Source organism: Mauremys mutica, chromosome 7, assembly GCF_020497125.1.
Source record: "Mauremys mutica isolate MM-2020 ecotype Southern chromosome 7, ASM2049712v1, whole genome shotgun sequence".
Classification (NCBI taxonomy): Eukaryota; Metazoa; Chordata; order Testudines; family Geoemydidae; genus Mauremys; species Mauremys mutica.
Genome location: NC_059078.1, coordinates 79734338 through 79756572, shown reverse-complemented (window position 1 = coordinate 79756572; position 22235 = coordinate 79734338). Strand labels below are relative to the sequence as shown.

Below are 22235 nucleotides of genomic sequence, written 5' to 3'. Positions count from 1 at the left end.
GGTGCTCTGGTGCTCTGGTGCCAAGATAGGGATATGGGTTCCATCTATCGCCCCACCACAGTTATGAATACCATTGCAGCAAAGCCATCCACTATGACCTGCACATTTCCCAGAGTCACAACCTTTCGTAGCAGCAGCTTAGTGATTGCTTTGGCTACTTGCATCACAGCAGCCCCCACAGTAGATTTGCCCACTCCAAATTGATTCCCGACTGACCGGTAGCTGTCTGGCGTTGCAAGCTTCCACAGGGCTATCGCCACTCGCTTCTCAACTGTGAGGGCTGCTCTCATCTTTGTATTCTGGCGCTTCAGGGCAGGGGAAAGCAAGTCACAAAGTTCCATGAAAGTGCCCTTACGCATGCGAAAGTTTCGCAGCCACTGGGAATCATCCCTGCAACACTATGCGGTCCCACCAGTCTGTGCTTGTTTCCCGGGCCCAAACTCGGCGTTCAATGGCTAGAACCTGCCCCATTACCAGCAGGATCTCCAAAGCGCAGGGGCCCGCAGTTTGACAGAATTCTGTGTCCATGTCCTCATCACTCTCGTCGCTGCGCTGCCATAGCTGCCGCCTCCTCGCCTGGCTTTGCAGGTCCCGGTTCAGCATTGACTGCACGAGAATGCGCGAGGTGTTTAAAACGTCCATGATTGCTGTCTTGAGCTCAGCAGGGTCCATGCTTGCCGTGGAATGGCATCTGCACAGTTCACCCAGGAAAAAAGGCGCGAAACGGTTGGCTGCTGCTGCTTTCACGGAGGGAGGGGTGAGGCTGTACCCAGAAGCACCTGCAGCAATGTTTTTTGCCCCATCAGGCACTGGGATCTCAACCCAGCATTCCAATGGGCGGGGGAGACTGCGGGAACTATGGGATAGCTACCCACAGTGCAACGCTCTGGAAATCAATGCTAGCCTCGGTACATGGACACACACCGCCGAATTAATGTGCTTAGTGTGGCTGCATGCACTTGACTTTATACAATCTGTTTTAAAAAAACGGTTTCTGTAAAATCGGAATAATCCTGTAGTGTAGACGTACCCTGAGTTTGCTCTTCGGCCTTGTCTAATAGCCAGTTGGCTTTTAGCTCATGCAGTAGAGGCTCAGGCTTTAAGATCCAGAGGCTCCAGGTTCAATCCTGATGACCAAGCTCTGTCAGCGTTACAAGTGGGGGCTCGTCCAGGATTTCAACTGGGGACGTGCTTCCTTAGCTAGGGGAAGTATGTAACCCACACACCTCCTGGGTGTGGTGTTCTGTTCCATCTAGTGGCACTGAGACCACTTAGAGAGAGAAAGAGATTGAGTCTGCTTTACAGCCTTAGCTAATAGCCAGTTGCCTTTTAGCTCATGCAACAGAGGCTCATTCACTAAGCTCCAGAGGCCCCAGGTTTGATCCTACCCACCAATGACCGGGGTCTCTTGGCATTACACTAGCTTTGCCAATAGGGACAAGGAGGAGGCAGAGTATGTGCACAGCAGCCACCACTGGAATAGCAGGTCCTTGGTCCAAAGGCATCTGAGAAATGGGATATCCCACATAGTGTGGGGCACTGGAGAAGTTTGCTAGGAGCACAGTAGAAACAGAACCCTGTTTTCACATTGAATTTGGCTTTCTCTTTATTTTTAGCAAGTTTATAAACCCGCTGGGCTTGAAACATACTTTAAAAAAAACCTACTTTGGCCAAAATTGTCAAATGTGGTGTGTAAAGTTAGACACTTTTATCCCTACTAAGGCACTGAAATAAAAGATGCCAGATTTTCAAAGGTGCTGAGAACACACTGCTCCCATTGACTTCAGTACCAATTTTTCATGCTGTGCACTTCTGAAAATGAGGTCACTTCTATTTAGCAGTGTAAATGAGGATCTAGGTACCTAACTTTAGGCATCCAATCTTGGCCTTACATTCTGAAGCACAAGTCTGTTACAAGGGGCAGATGCTGCAGAATCATACAATACACAGGACCTTGATATAAAACATCAAATTTCACTTTTTTCCAGGGACCTTTCTCCAGATAAGTCAAAAGTCCAGAGCTGCCAGGCTCCTAGTGGGCTATATGTGCATCTGGTGAATGAGAAGTTATTGTTTATATGCATATCTTAAATGTCATAGCTTCAAAGTAGATGCAGCTTTCCAGGTGCTCGGAAAGGTTTCCTCTCTAGTCGGACAAAGAAGGAACAAATCACAATACATCCACTAAATCCCACGTTCTCTGGAAAAATGGAATTGCCATATTGGATCAGATCTGTCCATCTAGTTGCTCTGCTGTCTCTGATCCTCCGGGGCCAGATGCTTCAGATGAAGGTCATTAATGGAATAACCTACCACTAAGGGACAACTCCCTGCTCTTTTATAAAAAAAAATATCCTATATAGTGTAACTGGGTATTTTCATTATCCATGTAGTGCAATACACCAATCCTTTTTAAAATCCTGCTAGGGTCTTAGCCTCAAGGGATTTGCTCAGTAGAGGGGAGAATCCCCAGGCAGCATTCAGTTGGTGTATGCATGCCGCATCCCTCACAGTCCCTTCATGTAGGTGATGTTCCTGGTGAAGAGAGCCATGGCCAGGAGCACCTATATGCTCTGACTATTCTTGGCTGTCAGAGTGGTCCCACAGAGAGCCAGGTACGAGTAAGAGCAGCTCAAATTGGCCACCAGAACAGGAGAAGTGTAAAGGTGGTATAAAGCTAACTTTTCCTCTGGCTCTCTGTTCCTATCACAAGCTTAGCTTGGAATGGAGACACCGGGCCAGTGTGGAGCTTCTATTCAAAGCAGAATGGAAACCCTATCTACTGGCATTCTTAATTGATTCAGATAGGCCTCAGCCAAGCCACACAAACCTCTCACCTAATAATTGCCCCTCTTCTAAACAGGTGCAGGCGCTCACTTATTTTAGTCTCCTGTGGGGAGCCTTGGTGGCAGTCTGCTCCCTTCTGGTGTCTTCACTGGGCAGATTAGCAGGGCCATTCCACCTCTGTCAAGGAATATTATTCCTCTCTATCTCCTCTCCTTGTGTTCTCCCATCTCTCTTTCCTCTCTCTGAAAGTTTCCCTGATTTTCTCCCTCTAAGTTCCCAACTCCTATCCCTAAATTTTCCAACTGATTTTTCCCTCCCCAATTTTAGATGAAGATTTCTTCTGGCAAGTGGCTTTCTCCCTTTAACACCGGTTAGCTGGAGAGTGGCTCTCAGGGACACTCCCCTATCAATATTAAACCATAGGAAAACAGAGGAGGCAACACTCCACTGGCAACAGGAGTTCTATGGAGCTTGCTACTGGAACTGTTTATGCAACTGCAATGTATTACTCAGTATACATTGCTTCTCTTCCTTGTCTGTAGTTCTGTAGGCAGAATCCCAGCATGGGGGTCATACTCATGCCCAAACAAAGGTCACATTAATATACTTGCAAAAATTAGCACTGCTGTATTACCTAAACATTGAGGAGCTCAGCAGTTTTAAAGAGAGAAATTATTTTTTTTCTTTAAAAAAAAATGCACTCAAGGCATCCTCAGTGGATGTGTTCATTAACCCTTCGCCTCCCCCCCCCAAAAAAGTAGGTCAATGCAGGAAGTGTAAACAACTTGAGAGAGTATCCCTTTAAATAATTTCATCAGCAGCTTGCCAGTTGATAAAGATACCAGCAGAAGACTGGCAGGGAGAGGAGCATATTAAAATCTTACCATCAAATTGCCATGCAGGGATACACGTTTATCATTTAACGTGTTCTTTCCAGAGCCAGGCAGCTTTCGTCAATAATTAATGAATCAACTGAATTACAGGTTGCTTCCCACATAATGAATAGATTCTTCTGCCAGCTAGCATCAAGTAACCCAGGCCTGTTCAGTGTTTGTGCAGTGTGAGTATGAGCAGAGGGTGAAGAAAAGAGGGTGGGGGAGGGGCAAACATTTGTCCAGAATTAATAGAGTGGAAGGTAGACTCTTCTTTATATCTGGGTCTAGATGGCAAGAGAAGCCTCCATTGTGCATTGCAGTTTGGATCTGCAGATTGTCTTGCACTGAGCATTGCAAAGTTAATCTATACTTGATGTCATTCTGAATCTCTGGTCAACAGTTGGGTATTAAACATAACAGCATTTTTCTCCTTGTAATTATGCTACTTTTTGCTTTAGGAACACTTAACTCAAAACATTGTGATCAAATCTCAATAGAATTATTTTTCACCTCAGTGATTTAACTTATATTGGGATTTTTTTTTCAGTAGCATTACAGAGGCCAACTGCTCTACAACTGTGAATTTCTTAAATAGGTCTTGGAGGAAAAAATGAGCTGTGTGTTAAGTTAATTACTGTTTATAATACTTTGAGCAAAGTAGGCTATTAGCAATTAAAAAGAAGGATGTCTCCTTTTATTTTCTACAATTTTTACAGTAGAAGCTGCATTTTATTTGTCATGGGATTTCCAGTAAGACAAAAGAGAGTGAGCAAATGGTCTATCTAATTCTGCAGAAAATCAGATTTTAAAATATCACAACAAACTTAGCAAACAGAGAAACTATGCCATGAATTGACTTCAGCTAAAGCTTGAGAGAGTGGAATGTTTAGAGAATTGTATGTGTCACTTCAAACTGACCAGTTTTGTTACTAAAAAAGATAAAGTATGCAACTGGCAACAAGTCAATAATGATTTTTTATCCATTTTCAAGGTGTGACGAGGATACAGAGTCTGTACATGAAGACCAAGCAGCAAACTCCATCCATAGGTATTTACTCTATATCTTATCCGAAAACCCTTGGCAAGGGATCTGACTTTTCTCTTTCATCCCTATCTATCAGGGATCATCTGTTAATGGTACCCAAAAACTCAAGAAGCATCATCACTGAAAATTAAAATTCTTCTCAATTACAGAATAGTTTAGTTTAAGTATTATTGAGATGAAAATCACCCAGGGTATATTTGTGTATTTCTGCTTTTGGACGACACAGCTTAGCATTCCAGACAATTTAAAATGTAGACAGTTTAAAACCGACTGTATTTCAATCTATTTCTAGAGCTGCCCATGCAAGAGAAAGCAACCCACCCAGTAACAATAATAGTTACCCTGCACCACGCTTTCTGTCCGCAGCCCATTTCCCTGGGGGAGAAGCTTTGGTGCCTACGAGGTTAACACATCTGGGCTCTGGTGAGCCAAACAGGGAAAAGCCAGTTCTGTAGGGGAAGTCTCAATACAGAGAATTCTGTGTCAACAGGCTGCTCTCTATTGAACTCCTGAGGCAGTCCAACCCTGATAACCTCAGCAGCGGGAGTTCAGACAGGGAGCGAGGTGATCTCTCAGGTAGTCAGGTCACAAATCCTAGGGCTTTATTGGTTAAAACCAACATCCTGACTTCCATGTGAAAACTGGCAGCCAGTGTAGAGTATAGAGCATGGCTGGTAACCTATTCTCTCATGATGCACTGCTTAATAAGTGGACAGCCCCACTCTCTCACTAGCTTAAATTTCTGAATAGTTTTGATGCATAGTTCTATACAAAGTGTATTACAGGAGTCTAACTTCGAAGTAGCAAAGGCATGGATAACTGCAGCAAGGTCTGCATCTGGGAGGAAAGGTTGTACTCTGCTTGCCAGACAAAGATGAGACTTCTGTCCTAGCCACAACTTTTACCTGAGCTCTCAAGAGTGTCCCAGGGTCTAATTAAGCCACCTAGACTGTGATTTACTGTTATGCACAGTGACCCTTTCCTGCAATCAGGATTCGGATATAATTTTCACCAACTTGTCCAGCTGCCTCCCACAAACTACCAACCTTATCTTTTTTTTTTTTCTGGACTAAGATACTGGGGGGGGAAGGAGTGTGAGTAGTGGATGCCTTCCTCTAGGGAGTGACAATGACTGCCTGGGAGGGAGTGGAGGGAAGGGCAGTGGTATGGCTGGAATCTAGGCTAGGAAAGATGAAGCGGGAACATGTTTGGACATGAGATAGGAAAAAGAAGGCAAGGATGATTTCCCTCCTCTCAACTCGAAACCTGTCCTACTCTGGCTGTCCAAATCCTACTTCATATGCCCTTCTCTCTCCCTTATTCCAGCAGACATGAAGGGGATATAGTAGCCCATAGGAAAGGTGAAAAACTGAGTGGAAAGAGCAAGGAGATATGAAAGGACGGGGAAGGGAGTTTGCAGAATGAGATCACAGATGTAGGAAGCAACAGTTTGTGTGAGGGGAAAGACAACAATATTAGTAGGGCTACAGCCCAGCTAAACCAATGACTTCTGAAGCCTGTGGCATTGGGTGATGATATGGGAAAAGATGCTTTTGACTTTTAGTATGGGAAGGCAAAAAGTAGCAACTTTAAGGCCATATCTATGCTGCAAACATTGGTCAATGCAAGTTACATTGGCATAAAGCTGCCACAGTTAGTACATCACTCATGCGTGTGCACTTGGCACTTGTGTTGGCACTGCATGTACTCATCAGGAGTGCTTGGGTCGATGTGTGGTGCACATTGGATAGATATCTTAGTGTGCAACTCCCTGCTATCTGGAGCACTGTCTCCTGGGAAACTTTGGCACTGCATAATAGGGCAGAAGTGAGTTGAATAGGGGTGACTGGGAGCAAGGGATCAAGTTCACATCAAGCAGCTTTCTCCATGCTATAATGCCATCCCCACCCCATAATTTTCATGCCTTTTTTAAAAATCCCACAAAACCTCGCAGCACTTCTGTCTGTCTGCCATCTCTGACAGAAGCATGGAGCCTGAGCTCCTAAGAGTGTCTCAGGGTCTAAATTAAACCACTCTTCACTATTGCACTATTGTCATGAGAACTGCAAACACAGGACAAACGATCTCTGGTATTTGCAGAACCATAGGAAGGACCTCAGCAGTGGGGGGACATGACAATTTTGTGGAGGACAGATTGCTGTGGGATGTTGCAAGAACCAATTCAAGGTTGTTGGTGGCATTTACGGGGAAGCTGCAGACAGTAGAGTGCTGCTTCTGGGGCTAAGAAATAATCTCTGACTCAGGTATTGGCAACCTTCGGCACACGGCCCGCCAGGGTAAGCACCCTGGTGGGCCGGGCCAGTTTGTTTACCTGCTGCATCCACAGGTTCAGCCGACTGCGGCTCCCACTGGCCATGGTTCGCTGCTCCAGGCCAATGGGGGCAGCGGGAAGCAGCGGCCAGCACATCCCTCAGCCTGCGCCGCTTCCCACAGCCCCCACTGGCTTGGGACGGTGAACTGTAGCCAGTCGGAGCCGCGATCAGCCAAACCTGCAGATGCAGCAGGTAAACAAACCGGCCCGGCCCACCATGGCCGGCTGCGTGCTAAAGGTTGCCGATCCCTGCTCTGACTGGTGAGAGTGCATTGTAATGCAGGTTCGGGATGATAAGCAATAGCTGCAGAACATTTGGATGTGAAAGGCCACGTTCCTGGATCTGGATGCCAAGCTCTTCCCAGCTCTAATGCAGGGACACCAAAATAAGAGATGCACTGACAGTTGACAAGCAAGTGGCGATCACACTGTGGAAACTTGCAACTCCTGATTGCAGCCGGTCAGCAGGAAACCGTTTTGGAGTTGTCATGCGAGTATGTGGGGCCATTAATTGTGTCCTACTACACAAGACTGTGACTCTCATAATGTACATGACATAGTGGGATTCCCGAACTGTGGTGGAGCAATAGGTATCACGTGTATCGTTATTTTGGCAACAGATGACCTTGCACCAGAGTGCTTCAACAGAAAGGGCTACTTTTCTATTGTTATGCAACCCTGGTGGATCACCAGGGATGCTTCACTGACATCAGTGTGGACTGGTCAGGGAAGGTTCATGACACTCACATCTTTGAGAACACTGGACTGTTCAGAAAGCTGCAAGTAGGGACATATTTTCATGACCAGCAGATTACCATTGGTGGTGATAAAATGCCAATAGTGATCCAGGAGGACCCAGTCTATCCCTTGCTTCCCTGTCTCATGAAGTCATACACTGGCCATCTCAACAACACCAAGGAAAGATTCAGCTACCAGCTCAGCAGGTGCAGAATGGCAGTTGAATGTCTATGGGTGGTTGAAGGGATGCTGGTGAAGTTTACTCACAAGATTGGATCTCTGCAAGAGAAAAAAAAACAGTGCTACCTGTTGTGTCCTGCATAATATCTATGAAACAAAGGAGGAAAAATTGCCTCCATGGTGGAGATGGAACATCTTTCTCCTGAGTTTGCACAGCCAGCCACAAGGGCTATTAGAAGAGCTCAATGTGGAGCTCTACAGTCTAGAGCAGGGGTCTCAAACATGCGGCCCGCGGGCCGCATGCGGCCCGCGGAGCTCTTCCCTGCGGCCCGCGGAGCTCCCCAGGGGAGCTCCGCAGGGGCCCCCAAGAGAAAAGCGGAGGCTCCCGCCTCCACCCCTCTCCTGGAGCCTCGGCGCATAGAGCGCCGAGTCTCCGTCCGAGCGCCTGAGCCCCGCCCCGCTCAGAGCCGCGTGGGGAGGGGGCGGGGCTGGGAGCTCTGGGCTGAGCGCTGCGCTCGGCGTGGAGCTCACAGCCCCGCCCCCTCACCACGCGGCTCTGAGCGGGACCGCCGGAGACGCGCTCGGGTAAGGGGGGGGGAAAGCGGGACCCGCCGGGGCCGGGCCGGGGGAAGGGAAGCGGGACCCGCCGGGGCCGGGCTGGGGGGGGGGGGAAGGGAAGTGCTCAGGGCTGGGGCAGAGGATTAGGGTGCGGGGGGATGAGGGGTTCATGATGTGGGGGCGCTCAGGGCTGGGGCAGAGGATTAGGGTGTGGGGGGATGAGGGCTCTGGCTGGGGCTGAGGATTAGGGTGCAGGGTCCTAGTGCCTGCCCTCCGCCAGTACTGGCAAGGCAGGCTTCCCTTACCCTGAGCCTCTCTAACCCCAAACCCTCAGCCCCAGCCAGAGCCCTCATTCCCCCCGCACCCTAATCCTCAGCCCCAGCCCTGAGCACCCCCACATCATGAACCCCTCATCCCCCTGCACCCTAATCCTCAGCCCCAGCCAGAGCCCTCATCCCCCCACACCCTAATCCTCTGCCCCAGCCCTGAGCGCCCCCACATCATGAACCCCTCATCCCCCCGCACCCTAATCCTCTGCCCCAGCCCTGAGCGCCCCCACATCATGAACCCCTCATCCACAGCCCTCACCCCACACTCCAAACCTCTTCCCTAGCCCTGAGCCCCCTCACATCATGAACCCCTCATCCACAGCCCTCACCCCACAGCCCAACCCTCTTCCCTAGCCCTGAGCCCCCTCGCATCATGAACCCCTCATCCACAGCCCTCACCCCACAGCCCAAACCTCTTCCCTAGCCCTGAGCCCCCTCGCATCATGAACCCCTCATCCACAGCCCTCACCCCACAGCCCAACCCTCTTCCCTAGCCCTGAGCCCCCTCCTGCATCATGTACCCCTCGCCCTCAGCCCCACAGCCCTCACCCCTGCACTCCCTCCTATCCCCAAACTCCGTCCCAAAGCCTGCACCCCCACCCCCTGCCGCAGCCTGGAGCCTGCATCGAGCACAGAGCCTGCATCCAGACCCCCTCCCCCACCCAAACTCCCTCCCAGAGCCTTAGGCAGTAAATCTAAGTGCGTGTTTTGTCCTTTGAGTGAGGTGCATTACTGAGTGTATATATTTATTAAAACTGCGCGCGCTTAGGGGAGGAGGTGGAGAAGAGACAGGGCAGGGGCGGGGCCTCATGGAAGGGGTGGATTGGGGGTGGGGCCAGGGGCAGCAAGGGGGCGTGTCAGTGATGCGGCCCTCGGGCCAATGCACTAGTCCTCATGCGGCCCTCGGGGTCATTTGAGTTTGAGACCCCTGGTCTAGAGCGGCCTTGACAGAGCACTTTAACGGTCAGCCACAGCAATGCATTGTGTGGACTGTGCTTTACCTGTCCTGAAGTTTTTGGGGCTTTTAGGAACTGTGTGGTACTTGGTGTACATTTATTAATATAACACTGTCTGGCAATGTGCCTATTAATTATATGGTGCTTGCTGTGAATTTATAATTATTACACTGTGTATGTCACTGATCCTATGAGTTTTGTTGACCTCTACAATAACAGGTAGTGGGAGCTTTCAGCAGTGCTATGCATTCTCCAGCATATGTTATGAAGTAATAAAAATCAATTCTTTACCAAAAATAGATTTTTATTACATAACAAAACCAGTGCAAAAAAGTGCAATTAAAAAAGGCATTCAATAAAAACTTCTAAAATAAATTAATGGAACAGAACTTAAGGGAACAGAACATTCATGTACATTTTGGCTACCCATACAGCAACTGTGACTCTCACAAGTCAGTGTATGTGAAGCTGTGTTTTTTCTACTGTCCCTTGATGTGCTCCCTGTCCTTTTTCTGCTGGGACTCCTGGACCTTTCATCTATCTGCTCTTTCTTTCTCCAGGCCATCTGCAATGTTCACCCTCCAAGTACTCTGTTCATGGTCTGGTGCAGCACTGGTTTGCAGAATCTTGATGAACATATCCTCCTGTGTCCTCTTCTTTCTCCTCCTTATCATGGTCAGGCAATCTGTGGGTATGGAGAGATGCACTGGTAACATCTACGGATAAAACATACAGAGGTGTCATTGTATGCATAGTGACAGCAGAAAGCGCAAGTTAAGTTTCAGAACTCCCTTCCCTTTTGCCCCCTAACATTTTAAACAAGACATGCGTATTGCTACTTCTGCCTTGGAGCACCTGTTTACAACACGGCTATCCAGTCCCAGCCACTCTGAGTATGGCCAAGGACAGTGTAGGGAAGGGGGAGTATGAGGAGGGGATTGTTTGGTGGCATGAAACAGTAACATTTTGGCCCCTATTTCCATGTGTATGAGTGCAAGTTAATAGCACTGAGCACCAGCGCTGTTTTTCCCAGGCGATGGTGATTTTAGCTGATATCTCACACGCAAGGGTAATGAAGAGAGCACAGTAGTTACTTGTGTCCCTAAGCCACCATGGACCCATACTCTGCTACCTTGTTTACTGCAGTGGTGCCTGCCAAAGTAATCCGAGACTGGTGTGGGAACGTGTCCTATCACGGAGCAATAAGGCTGCCAGTACTAGAAACCTTCAGAAGAAGATTGCAGAGTTACCTCCAAGAAGCTTGCAACAGGATCTCTCAGGAGAATTCAAGGCACATACCTGTGTCTATAAACCAAGTACTGCTCATGAGCAGCCCAGCTAACTCTGCAGGGAATGAAAAGAAGATAACAGTTCCACCTCTCTTAGTTATACTGCTACCTCTTCTAGTATAAGTCAATACCTGTGTCCTGCTACGCTGAGGTCAGGCACCATCTTGACATTTCAACATTACAATGGGAAATACCTTCACGTTTACCTGAGGTTCCTTCCCCTGAATGGGGCTCACCCGCAGGGAGTTACTGGACTGCGTGGAGTCTCGGGCAGATTCTGGCTCACAGCATAGATGGACCCCGCAGTTGCATGTCCCTCATCTTCCTCTTCCAAGCTGTTCACAGCAAGGGTCTGTGTCTTGGGCTCATTGGAGAGATCCATGTCGCTCTGTGGGGTGCAGCTTGTTGTAAAAGCAGCAGGCCTGTGGCTTGGCACCAAATCAACTGTTGAGCTCACTGGCCTTCTGGCATGCCTGCTGCAGTGCCTTTGCTTTTATGCAGCATTGCTGCTGATCCCTGATCTGCCCATTCACTGCCTGTAGATTCCATGTTTCTACAACTACTCCATAGCTGTGCTTGCACAGCCTCTTCTCCCCACAGGCCCAGATGTGCATCTAAAGCGTGGCATCAGCATGGTCGGTTGGCAGTTGCACACAAGAAAGGAGAGCTGCTAGGGGTGCGTGTCAAGTTGGGCAATCCGGAAAAGGCATTTCAAGAATATGCAAGGTTTATAAAGAGAGGGGGGATGGCTTCTGCTCTCCAGGACCACGGGGTTATAGCAGTCAGTGTCAGGCATTGTGGGACAGCTTCTGAACGACTGTTAGGGTTGACATAGGTCACGTGGTGTCTCCACTCACACTGTGTCGACCACAGTAGATTGACCATGGCTCAAAGCCATGTGGGGAGCTGGTGTTACTGTGTCGCCTTAACAGGATGCTTACATCAGCAAGAGACAAATTTGAATATAGACGTATGCACAACGAGGTCAATGAAAGGCAATTTATGTCGACCTACCTTTGTAGTGTAGCTCAGGCCTCACAGTTTACAGGCCCCTAAATTACAGTTGCTTAAATTACTCTATATCAAAAGTGTACTCATGCATTTAGCATACGGTCTGATAATAAACTGCAGACTATAATGGAGGCTTGTTTTATTAACATACACAGTGTTTAGCTGGTATGTGTCCTTACCCTGGCAATGCTAACATATCAAATAAAACTGAGACCTTGGCACCAGTCCTCCTCAGTATTGTTCTGAGAGATGGCTAAAATCCTGCTTACGCCTTTTCGTTTTATTTTCTTCTAGAGATGAAAACAACAAAGAAAACTATCCCAACAACACGACAGTCTTAGAGGACAGCCAGCCAGGATTACAAGATATCGAGCAGGACGTGGAACAGACAGCTCATGACTGCACACTGCGGGTTGGAATGGGCAACTTAAAATTAAGAAAGCCCAAATCCATTGCAAAACTAGAAAATGAGAAAAACCATGAAGAAAGTCAGGTAATAAAATAAAACTTATCTGTTTCTGCTAGATATTTATGGTGTGGTATCATAGCAGGAATATGTTTTAAATGCAAAGTGATGCAAATTATAGCATTATTAATCCCTGCTCTGACTCACCTCCACAATGATTTGGGCCATGTATCTGGTACAAGTGACACTTCAGTTGAAGTAATCCTTTCCGTAAGGGAATCATGCAGAATCAGTGAGAATTCCCTGACATAGTGATAGATTCTGAATCCACAACTGCTCACTGCTGAAAGTAAGGATGTCATAGTACTGAGGATGTGCAAATTATTTCTCCGTCTGAGTTATCTTCTTGTATTTCCTGGACATGCTGGAATAACGGCAAGATCTTTCTCTTGTGTGGCTTGTGCTAGAGATTTAAACTGGTGTCTACGTCAAACCACTTAAATACTGTAATGTTTTATGAATTCTGAGTTATTAGGAGATATTTGGTAGGGTGGCTGGAGGATGTTACATCTCATGCCTTTATCCCATTTGGTGGGTATGAAAAATTAGTGAAAATAATATACTTAGGGTATGTCTACCCTGCAGCTGGGAGTAACTGTCCCAGAGAGGGTAGACACTCTCACTAGCAGCACAGAGGGAAGTATATCAGGAAAAGCAGCTGATCAGGAAGGCATAAAGTAAGGTGGAGAGATGATTGGTCTCTTACCCTCTTGTTAATTATTTTTCTTGCTACCCTGAATCTCTGCCCCTTTTCAGTTCTCATGTATGTCACACCTGTATCCAGTGATGAGCTGCCAAAATCTTAACAACCGGTTCCCTATAAAAAGTGGAAAGTGGGAGGGAAGTGGGGGAGGGGCAGGGGGAGACATACTCGTGGGGCCGGGGGCCCCTGCAGGGCCTGGGGAAAATTGCCCCCCGCCCCAGCAGCCCTGGAGCTCGCAGCCGCCCCTTACCTTGCCTGCAGCTCAAAGCAGCAGGACAACTCAGGAGCTCAGCTGAGCTGCCCAGCTGGTGCCAGTGGCTGGTCACACTACAGGTGGGGGGAAACAGGGGAGGGGCCGAGGGCACCTCAGCCTCCCCAGCTGGGAATCCTGGGAGCAACAGGATGGTCCGGCCCGCGGACCGGAGTTTTTTGCTTACCCCCTGGCCCTTTAACAACCGGTTCTCCACGGAAGTCTAATTTTAGCAACCGGTTCTTGGGAACTGGTGGGAACTAGCTCCAGCTCACCACTGCGCTGTATCTCAAACTCACTAAAAGCTAAAGTAGGGCAGATCATCCACTGTCAACTCATTTGCCCCATTTTTATCTCACCAATGAGTTTGGCTCAAAGAATTTAACTGAGAATTTTGGTTTAGTTTTATGTAGTATTTTGTGACCATGTAATTAGATCTCCCTAAAATATTGATGCAACTGAAAAGTGCAGCATCTGGAGGGGAAAAAACTCTAATAAGCCATGACGTTTTCCTGTGATACAGTGTTTGGATTGGGAAACAAAAAAGTCATGATGAGTTCCACTCCCACCCACTCTTCCCCAGGCCCTGTTTCCAATCAGTGAGAAAAGTGGTACCATTCTGCCCCCACCTCTGAACTGAGCACTGATATGGTATCTCATAGATAACAGAATTAGCACTATGAATATGATTGGTCCTCACATAAAATAAATGTTACTTGCAGGGCCAGTTCCAGCTTTTTTGCCGGCCCAAGCGGTGAAGCGGGGGGGAAAAAAAAGATAAAGCTGCAATTGGCGGCACTTCAGCGGCAGCTCTACTGCGCTGCTTCATTCTTCGGTGGCAATTCGGCAGCAGGTCCTTTGCTCTAAGAGGGACTGAGGGACTTGCCGCTGAAGACCTGGACGTGCCGCCCCTTTCCACTGGCCGCCCCAAGCACCTGCTTTCTTTGCTGGTGCCTGGAGCCGACCCTGGTTACTTCATCACATGAAATTAAAGTACCCTCATCACTGATTGGGCTATATTTTGGGCCCCGATCCAGCAGTGAGCTCTTCAGGGGCAGACCTCTTTGACTCGTTGATTTCAGTGGAGTCTGCACACATGAAGCAGCTTGCTGGACTGAGGCTTTTTGGGGAAAATGTTTCCCAAGGCACACATTTTACAAACACCTAGTTCACACTCATGTAAGAGAATATGCATTCATGTAAGCCCCATCTGCAGGCCCAGTGTGGCTTCATGCACCTCTAGATTTGTTTTGTTGTTTTCTTGTACCACGTTTACATCTGGCACCCAGGCTGTTGTTTAAATTGCTTATGAAAAGTAAGGGCTCTGCTTATAAAAATGTTCAGAGGAAGTTTTTCAAGTCAAGAGCTCCAATATACTATAACCTTCAAATTCTAAAGCGCTTTGTCTGTTTTAGTAACTGATTTTATCTAATCTGCTTCTTTCCATTCTGACTCTCTGCTTTACTTGAAATGGAAAACAAGGTGTTGTTATTTTTCTAGGAGCTGCCGATTACATGGCAAGTTGTCATTATCTTGAAAAAGGGAAAGAGACTGATGATTTGAAACAGCATGCTACTGTGCACACCTGGGCTCCTTCTAAACATATTGCCACCACCAAGCCTCTCAACAAGCTCACAACTGTACACATAAGGCAGCCAATATGCATCTCACTGGCTCTGCTGCCTAATTATGTTCAATTGAAAATGAAAACGAGAATGCTCTCCAAATAGTGATTAAGCCATTCTAGTTCAAGTGATTCCCTATTTTTATTGACACAGAATGTTCCTTTAATGACATCCTTGCCCCAATTTCACTCCTACAATGAGTTTATTCAAATCATGACAATATCTAATTACAGATTTTGCTTTGACATACTAGAGATTTCTTATTTATGGTCTAGTTCCTGAGTTATGTGCAAAGTTGTCTCTAAATAACCTTTATAGCAGGCTACAATACTCCCTACTAGTATATTTGTGTCTTTATCACGTGGGATTTGTGTCTTTACAGATTCTACTACATGGTCCTCTTCACTCTGACATGTTATCACATTAGATTCTATATAGTGCTGGTCAAAATTTCTATCTACAGGAAATTCTGGCATTACAAAATTATCAGAATGAAAAATCAAAATTTTGATATTTGTCACAAAATGAAATTTTTGAAAAATGTTGTTTTGGGTTAATAAAAATGTTTTTGGCTTTTTTACATTTTTATTTTATTTTGTTTTATTTGTATGTTTTATTGTATTATCTTATTTTATATTATTTTAAAACAAGGGCTTAACAATTGCAGAACAAGTATTGAACTATTGAGAGTTAGGGACAGAATTGGTGCACTTATTTGATACACAGCAATCTGTGTGTATAGGGCCAGATTCTATAAGTTTCCACCAGTGGAAACCTAGATGCAAGGCCGTGGTAGTGAAAAGGCTGTGGAGAGGGAGCGATATCTCTGTATCTATAAAAGAATAGGGCAGAAATTACAGGTGAACTGGTGCTGGGACAGGTTGCAATGGCAGAGGTAAATCCTAGAAAAGTAACAGGATGTCAGACTAAAGAGTGAAATAAAAATAGCACAGGGCCAAAAATAAATCTCTAAATGTCAATATGCCAATGTAAGAAGCTTACAAGGATGGGAGTAGCGGGGGAAGCAAACTAGAGTACCTGGCAGGGAAGCTTGATACGTGATCACATTTTCAAAAGACCTCAACACTCAGTTCCTGTTCTTGCCAGTGGGAGCTGTTTAGTGTTGCACACTACTGATAATCTGGCCACTCAATAAGATGTCCAAAAGTGAGCCTGAGTTCTTTTGAACATATAGCCCATAGTGGGCGTTGCTGAAACTTGGACAAATTTCAGAGATCAGCGGGATACTGGGATATGTGACTACGAACTGAACAGGAAGGACAGATGTAGGTCAGAAGTGGGAGAGAAGCATGAAACCTAAAAGATTCCATAGAACTAGGGCTGGTCAATTTTGATGGAATTTTTTCTAGGAAAAAAATGGAAACAAAGCATTTCAGAGTGGAACCCTCTGATTTTTTTTATTTTGAAAGGACTCTTTGTTTTTAAAATTATTTTATATTGGTTTGTAGTTTGTGTATATTAATTTTTATTTAATTTTACATTTTAATTTTAAAACAATTGTTAAGCCCTTGTTTTAAAATAATATAAAATAAGATAATACAATAAAACATACAAATAAAACAAAATAAAATAAAAATGTAAAAAAGCTAAAAACATTTTTATTAACCCAAAACAACATTTTTCAAAAATTTCATTTTGTGACAAATATCAAAATTTTGATTTTTCATTCTGATAATTTTGAAATGCCAGAATTTCCTGTAGATAGAAATTTTGACCAGCACTATATAGAATCTAATGTGATAACATGTCAGATGAAGAGGACCATGTAGTAGAATCTGTAAAGACACAAATCCCACGTGATAAAGACACAAATATACTAGTAAGGAGTATTGTAGCCTGCTATAAAGGTGATTTAGAGACAACTTTGCACATAACTCAGGAACTAGACCATAAAATTGAATAGAGAATAATAGCCTTTCCATGGGTGTTTTGAGCTGTACTGTGGAATTTAATAGCTGGTATAAAATTCTTGATAAATCCTATTTGACAGTTCACAACACTTATATAGAAATTATCATATTCTGTTTAAAATCTATAGATGTTTTTCTGTAAGGGTATGAAGACCCTGGCATAAACCCCACCTAACAGAAGGCCTAAGGGGCGGGCAGAGTGGCATCACAACCTACCCTTCCTTAATGCGAATCCATTCGAGGGAATATGAGCAGGGGCATCAAGCACAGGGAGGTGAATTTACATATCCATCAAGCAGTTTGAGTGCACCAGGGAGAAGGCTCAGGGAGGACTTGATCAGACTCTATAAGAACCTACAGAGGGAGCAGAAATTTGACAATACAGGGCTCTTCAATCTCTCAGACAAAGGTATAACAAGTACCAAAGGCTGGGAGTTGAACCTAGACCAATTCAGAGTGGAAATAAAGTGCATTAATGGAGAGGGTAATTAACCACTGGAGAAACCTACCCAGGATTGTGGTGGATTCTTTATAACTAGAAATTTTTAAATCAAGATTGAATATTTTTCTAAAAGAGATGTTCTAGCTCAAGTGCAGCTATTGGATTTGAAGCAGGAATTAATACAGGGAAGTCCTGTGGCCAGAATTCAGCAGCAGGTCAGAGTGTATCATCACAATGGTCTTGTGTGGCCTTAAAATCTGTGGATCTATAAATGGTTACTATGGTCTATATCTGTTTTGTTTCCCTGAGCCACTCTAGTGATTCTGTAGTATTAATCTATTATAAAATCAAATGTTATGGGCCATTGAAATACCAAAATCAAGTATGTACAGTATATATTCTGGAGAGACAATATAAGAAGTGAGGTTTTGGAATTCAAAGTCTGCTTTTCTTGATTAATCCCCTTCCTCTGTAGCTCATCTTTGATGCACATTAACATGAATTTGGATTATGAAATGATTCACCCTTAAATTCTTTACTGATACTGAAATATAAAATAGCACTGAGCTCACCAGCTAATAAGTAGAGCAAAAAACAGTCCTATTTCTCAGTCTAATCACCAGGGTGAAGGACTAAGAAAAGTAAATGGTATCTTGACACGAATCACAAGAGACAGAAAGGAGGAGTGGTTTCCGTGTCTGGCCAACCTTTTCTAAGGGCAGGGCACCCTGCCTGTGGCCTTCTAGGACTTGTGCGAAGTAAAAATGTTGCTGGACAGAGCCCAGGGTGAACCTTGCATTGTCGTGCACCCCCAAAGTTTTCATTGTTTGATTTCCATATAAACCACTTGCAGCTTTTTATAACTTTTTAAAGGAAATACTATAATGATACCTATTTGTACACTACCTATTTCTTACCCTTGGAGCAGTCCCATGTTCAGCAACTGCAATTGTGCCAGACCTCTGAGTGGGGGAGAGCCAAAGAAGGAAGGCCTCAGCAATCTCCTGCTTTGTGTACGGTACCTGTGCATGGGCCAGGAGTTCTTTGCTCTTTGGGCTAGGAATTCTTTGTTGTTCTCTCCTTTTAAAGAGCAAACAGTACTTTAACAGGGTACCATGCAGGCACAATTTTGCTAGTGTTAAATTCACCACAAGAATGCAATTAAATAAGTGAATGTGGTATTCACTACTGATTCCTTAAATGAGCTGATGAGGATAAGAAAAAATAGTTGAAAGGGTCAGAAAGAACCAAGGTGCACTATTTTATGCATCCATTAACCTTTTAAGGAGCACCTGCCTGGCTGTTTTTATCTTACCACCTGTGACATTGGTCTGAAAAAAATCATAGATTCAAAGATGAAATAGCAGGGGAAGCAAACGTACAAGTTGCACAGAAAATAAACATAATGACACAACCTCAGGCTTTACACATCTATATTAGGTAAAATCTCTTTTCTAATACAGCGCACTCCCTAACCTATAGAGGGGATCCAGCATTTTACAGGCTCCTGCCTGACTGCCCACCATCCCAGTGTGAGATGGAGCTGAATGTTACAGCACAAATTATGAGCACCATTTATATATTTACAAATAATTTAAATTCATAACCACAGTATGTAAACATATCTCATAATGATTGTCAAGTTCAGAACATTACATGCTCTCATAAAAGACCTTAGTTGACATATTTTTATAGCACAATGACATTGTATACAATTCGTTGATTCACCTGCTTTTGGGGGGTGGTGTTCAAACTGCCTGTTCTCCCCTTGGGGTGTCTGGACCTTGACTGTCACTTAGCCATGATACCTTGTGCTTTGATACTATCAGATTTCATAAGTCAAAGAAAGTGGGTCCAGTTCAAGATTTGGAAGGGAGATCTGTGTTAAATTATATAGATGGTTCAGCAGAAGACATTCTTCCCTCCAGGTCTGTACAAAACAGCTTTAGCATAATAGCAGGAGGGGACACGGCACTATCAGAGATGCTCTCTTTCAGGTGAAATGTAAAACCGAGGTCCTGAACACACGTGGTTTATGAGTAGCCAATTGCATCTTCTAAGAATAGTGTCTGTCATGGTGTAACCCTAACAGAAACAAACTTTTGAATTTTAGGTAATTTTGTAACAAAATTGTGCTTTTGTGGTGCAACCAAATCCAACCTTTGCGTGTCAAGGGGATCCAATAGTATTATATTTCATTGTAATGTATTTTTCTTCTTATCTTCGGGTTAAGATTTACGAATGTGTTGCATGTAGTAAATGGCAGGTGAAAAAGAGAAATCTCTGGTCACTGCCGAGAAAAGACAGTGCTGTGTAATCACTACTGTGGTATTTGCTGTATCCTTGACACAATATGCAGACAGCCAAAAAATATAATTCTTCTTAAAAAACCTGAAGATAAATCAGTTTGGGGTTTTCTTTTTTTCCTTCCATGAGTTAAAACTTTTGGAAGAGAGACACAAAACATCCTGACATGCTGGGTCCCTGTTCTGCCAGTGCCTTTCAATTACTGGGCAACAATGAAATAAATTCTGAAAAATAAATGTGTACATATTTAAGTGAGTTAAATTGGGTTTCTGTTGCCTTTCAATTCAATGTCAGTTGCTCAGGCTTCACTGCCCCAGTCACAACAAACTGAAACTGATGATGGTGGTACCAGGAAGCCCAAGAGAGATTCTGTGGCTGAGAGTTGCTTATGAGAGGAAGGGAAGACTTTTACAGTTACACAAGGGGACAGATTTTGCTGTTCTTTACAAAGGATCTTCCCTGTGTGCTGAACTCTTATGGTCCAAATCAGCCTTGGAAGTTTGAACTAGCTAATGTAGTGGTGGAGTATAGACAGTGGAGGACAGAGGGTTTTGTGACCTGACTGGAATTTAGAAGATGTCTGTATAAGTGCAAATTCTGCTACAGACTTACTGCATGACCTTGGGCAAGTCACTAACTCTCACCAGGCTTCAGTTCCCCATACATAAAATGGTGATAATAATACTTCCTTTCTTCAGCACTTTCTCATGTAGATGGTAATCTCTTTGGGCAGGGACTATTTCTCTCTACATGCACGTACAGTGTCTAGCTCAGTACAGCCCTATTCTCATCTGGGGCCTCTCACTGCTCTTGTAACACAACTAATAGTGAAATGCCTATTCTGCCCAAGGACTACCAAACATCCCAAGGTTTGCGGAGTCAATAGAGTCAGTTGACCTGGTTCAGCCTGATTTTACCTTAAGCTTTAATTAAAACAGTTGTGTTGATCTATTCTGTCTCCAAGAGTATAGCATCATTTTATATAACCAAGGGAAAATCTTGTTTAGATAATAATGGAAAAACTGGAACAGCTGCAAAAAGTGCCAGTCACTGCAATGTGGATCTCTGTTACCATTTTTGGATAAAATATTACCCATTCAATGCTAAACTAAATTAAATACAGGGGGATGTATGTCATAAAGCTCTGAAGGACATTTTAAAAAAAAGGAAAATAACAAACAAGGTTTCTTAGTAATACCATGAAAGTCAAGTAGCATATTATCTTGCCCAGAACAAATAATAGTTGGCATTCACCAAAGCCATCTTATACATGAATAAAAAATGTTGTTATAGTGTCCTAGGCTGCTGCAGTAAACATAGTGGCAGTAGATCTTGCAGGTTCTCAGTGATTGCTTCTTGACTTGAGGTTCTATCCTGAAGTAGAAACCACAAGTATAATCTCTTCTTATTAGCAACTTGAGGCCTGATTCCTGTCCCACTTACTCCACTCTGAATCAGAAATAACTCTATTGAACTCATCCCTCAGCATAAAAAACTTGAAAGGGACATCCACTCAGAGTATCTCCTGAGCAGAGACATTTTTGAAATTGCCTTAAATTCTGTAGTTTTTGAATAGGCAGCGGTGTGAACAGAAATGTGTTTATGTAAAGAAGGGTTCCCAATATAATGTACATTTAAACAAACCTCATGGGTAGTGTGTCAGGCACAAGACAGACAGAGAAGCAAATGAAAATAGGCATTTTTGCTGTTGAGGCAGTAGGGGTCTCTGATGAGGTGTATGAACCCTAAATGGCAACCACCAAAAACAGGCTGATGACAGTGCTACATTTGTAATGAAAGAGGTGCGAGGACTCAAGCAATTTTTTTTTACTTTCATAACTGATGAGGCATGACCAGAGGTGCCAAGACTCCTGACTCAACCCTGGCACAAATTAAGCACTGGTTGATGGACAGAGTGTCTACCTCCACTCCTGTGACTAATTGCCTGAGTAGTAACAGCTGGAGTGAAAGCCTTCCACCCAGGCAGAAGGAATCAGCTGACAGAGAGGCTGAGAAGTACCCTGAGGAAACTTCTTGGCCTGGTAATGAATCACCTAAGGTACAGACCCAGCAACCCCCACCGAGGGTGAGGTGAGATTGCTGGGAACAGCAGCTAAGTAGATTTTTTCCCCTTCACCCTACAAGGTAGGGGAAAGGGTTGGACTATGTAGTCAGGCCCTTAGTTTAGGACAGGGAGCTAAAGAATAGCTAACACTGGCCAGAAAACTAGGAGAACAAGGTCTTAAAGGGCCAAAGTACCCTTCCGTTACCCCTGGATAGAGGAAAGGGGCTTAATTCTGCAAACTCTTCCATGAGTAGTCTCACTGAAGTTGTTCGGTGGATTTCTAGGGTTGGGCCCTAAAACAGCAGCAAAATAAAATACTTTAGCAGTGGAAACAAACATGTTGCTG

General features: G+C 44.8%; 1 protein-coding gene across 2 annotated transcripts in view; it reads left to right on the top strand.

Moving 5' to 3' along the window:
• FAM13C (family with sequence similarity 13 member C) overlaps positions 1 to 22235 on the top strand; it is a 250496-nt gene that overhangs the window by 143326 nt on the left and 84935 nt on the right. For both annotated transcript variants that reach the window (XM_045023232.1, XM_045023233.1), the window contains exons 8-9: positions 4654 to 4710; positions 12395 to 12593. In XM_045023232.1, the coding sequence (XP_044879167.1) occupies positions 4654 to 4710; positions 12395 to 12593 (256 nt within the window). The remainder of the gene's footprint in view (positions 1 to 4653; positions 4711 to 12394; positions 12594 to 22235) is intronic.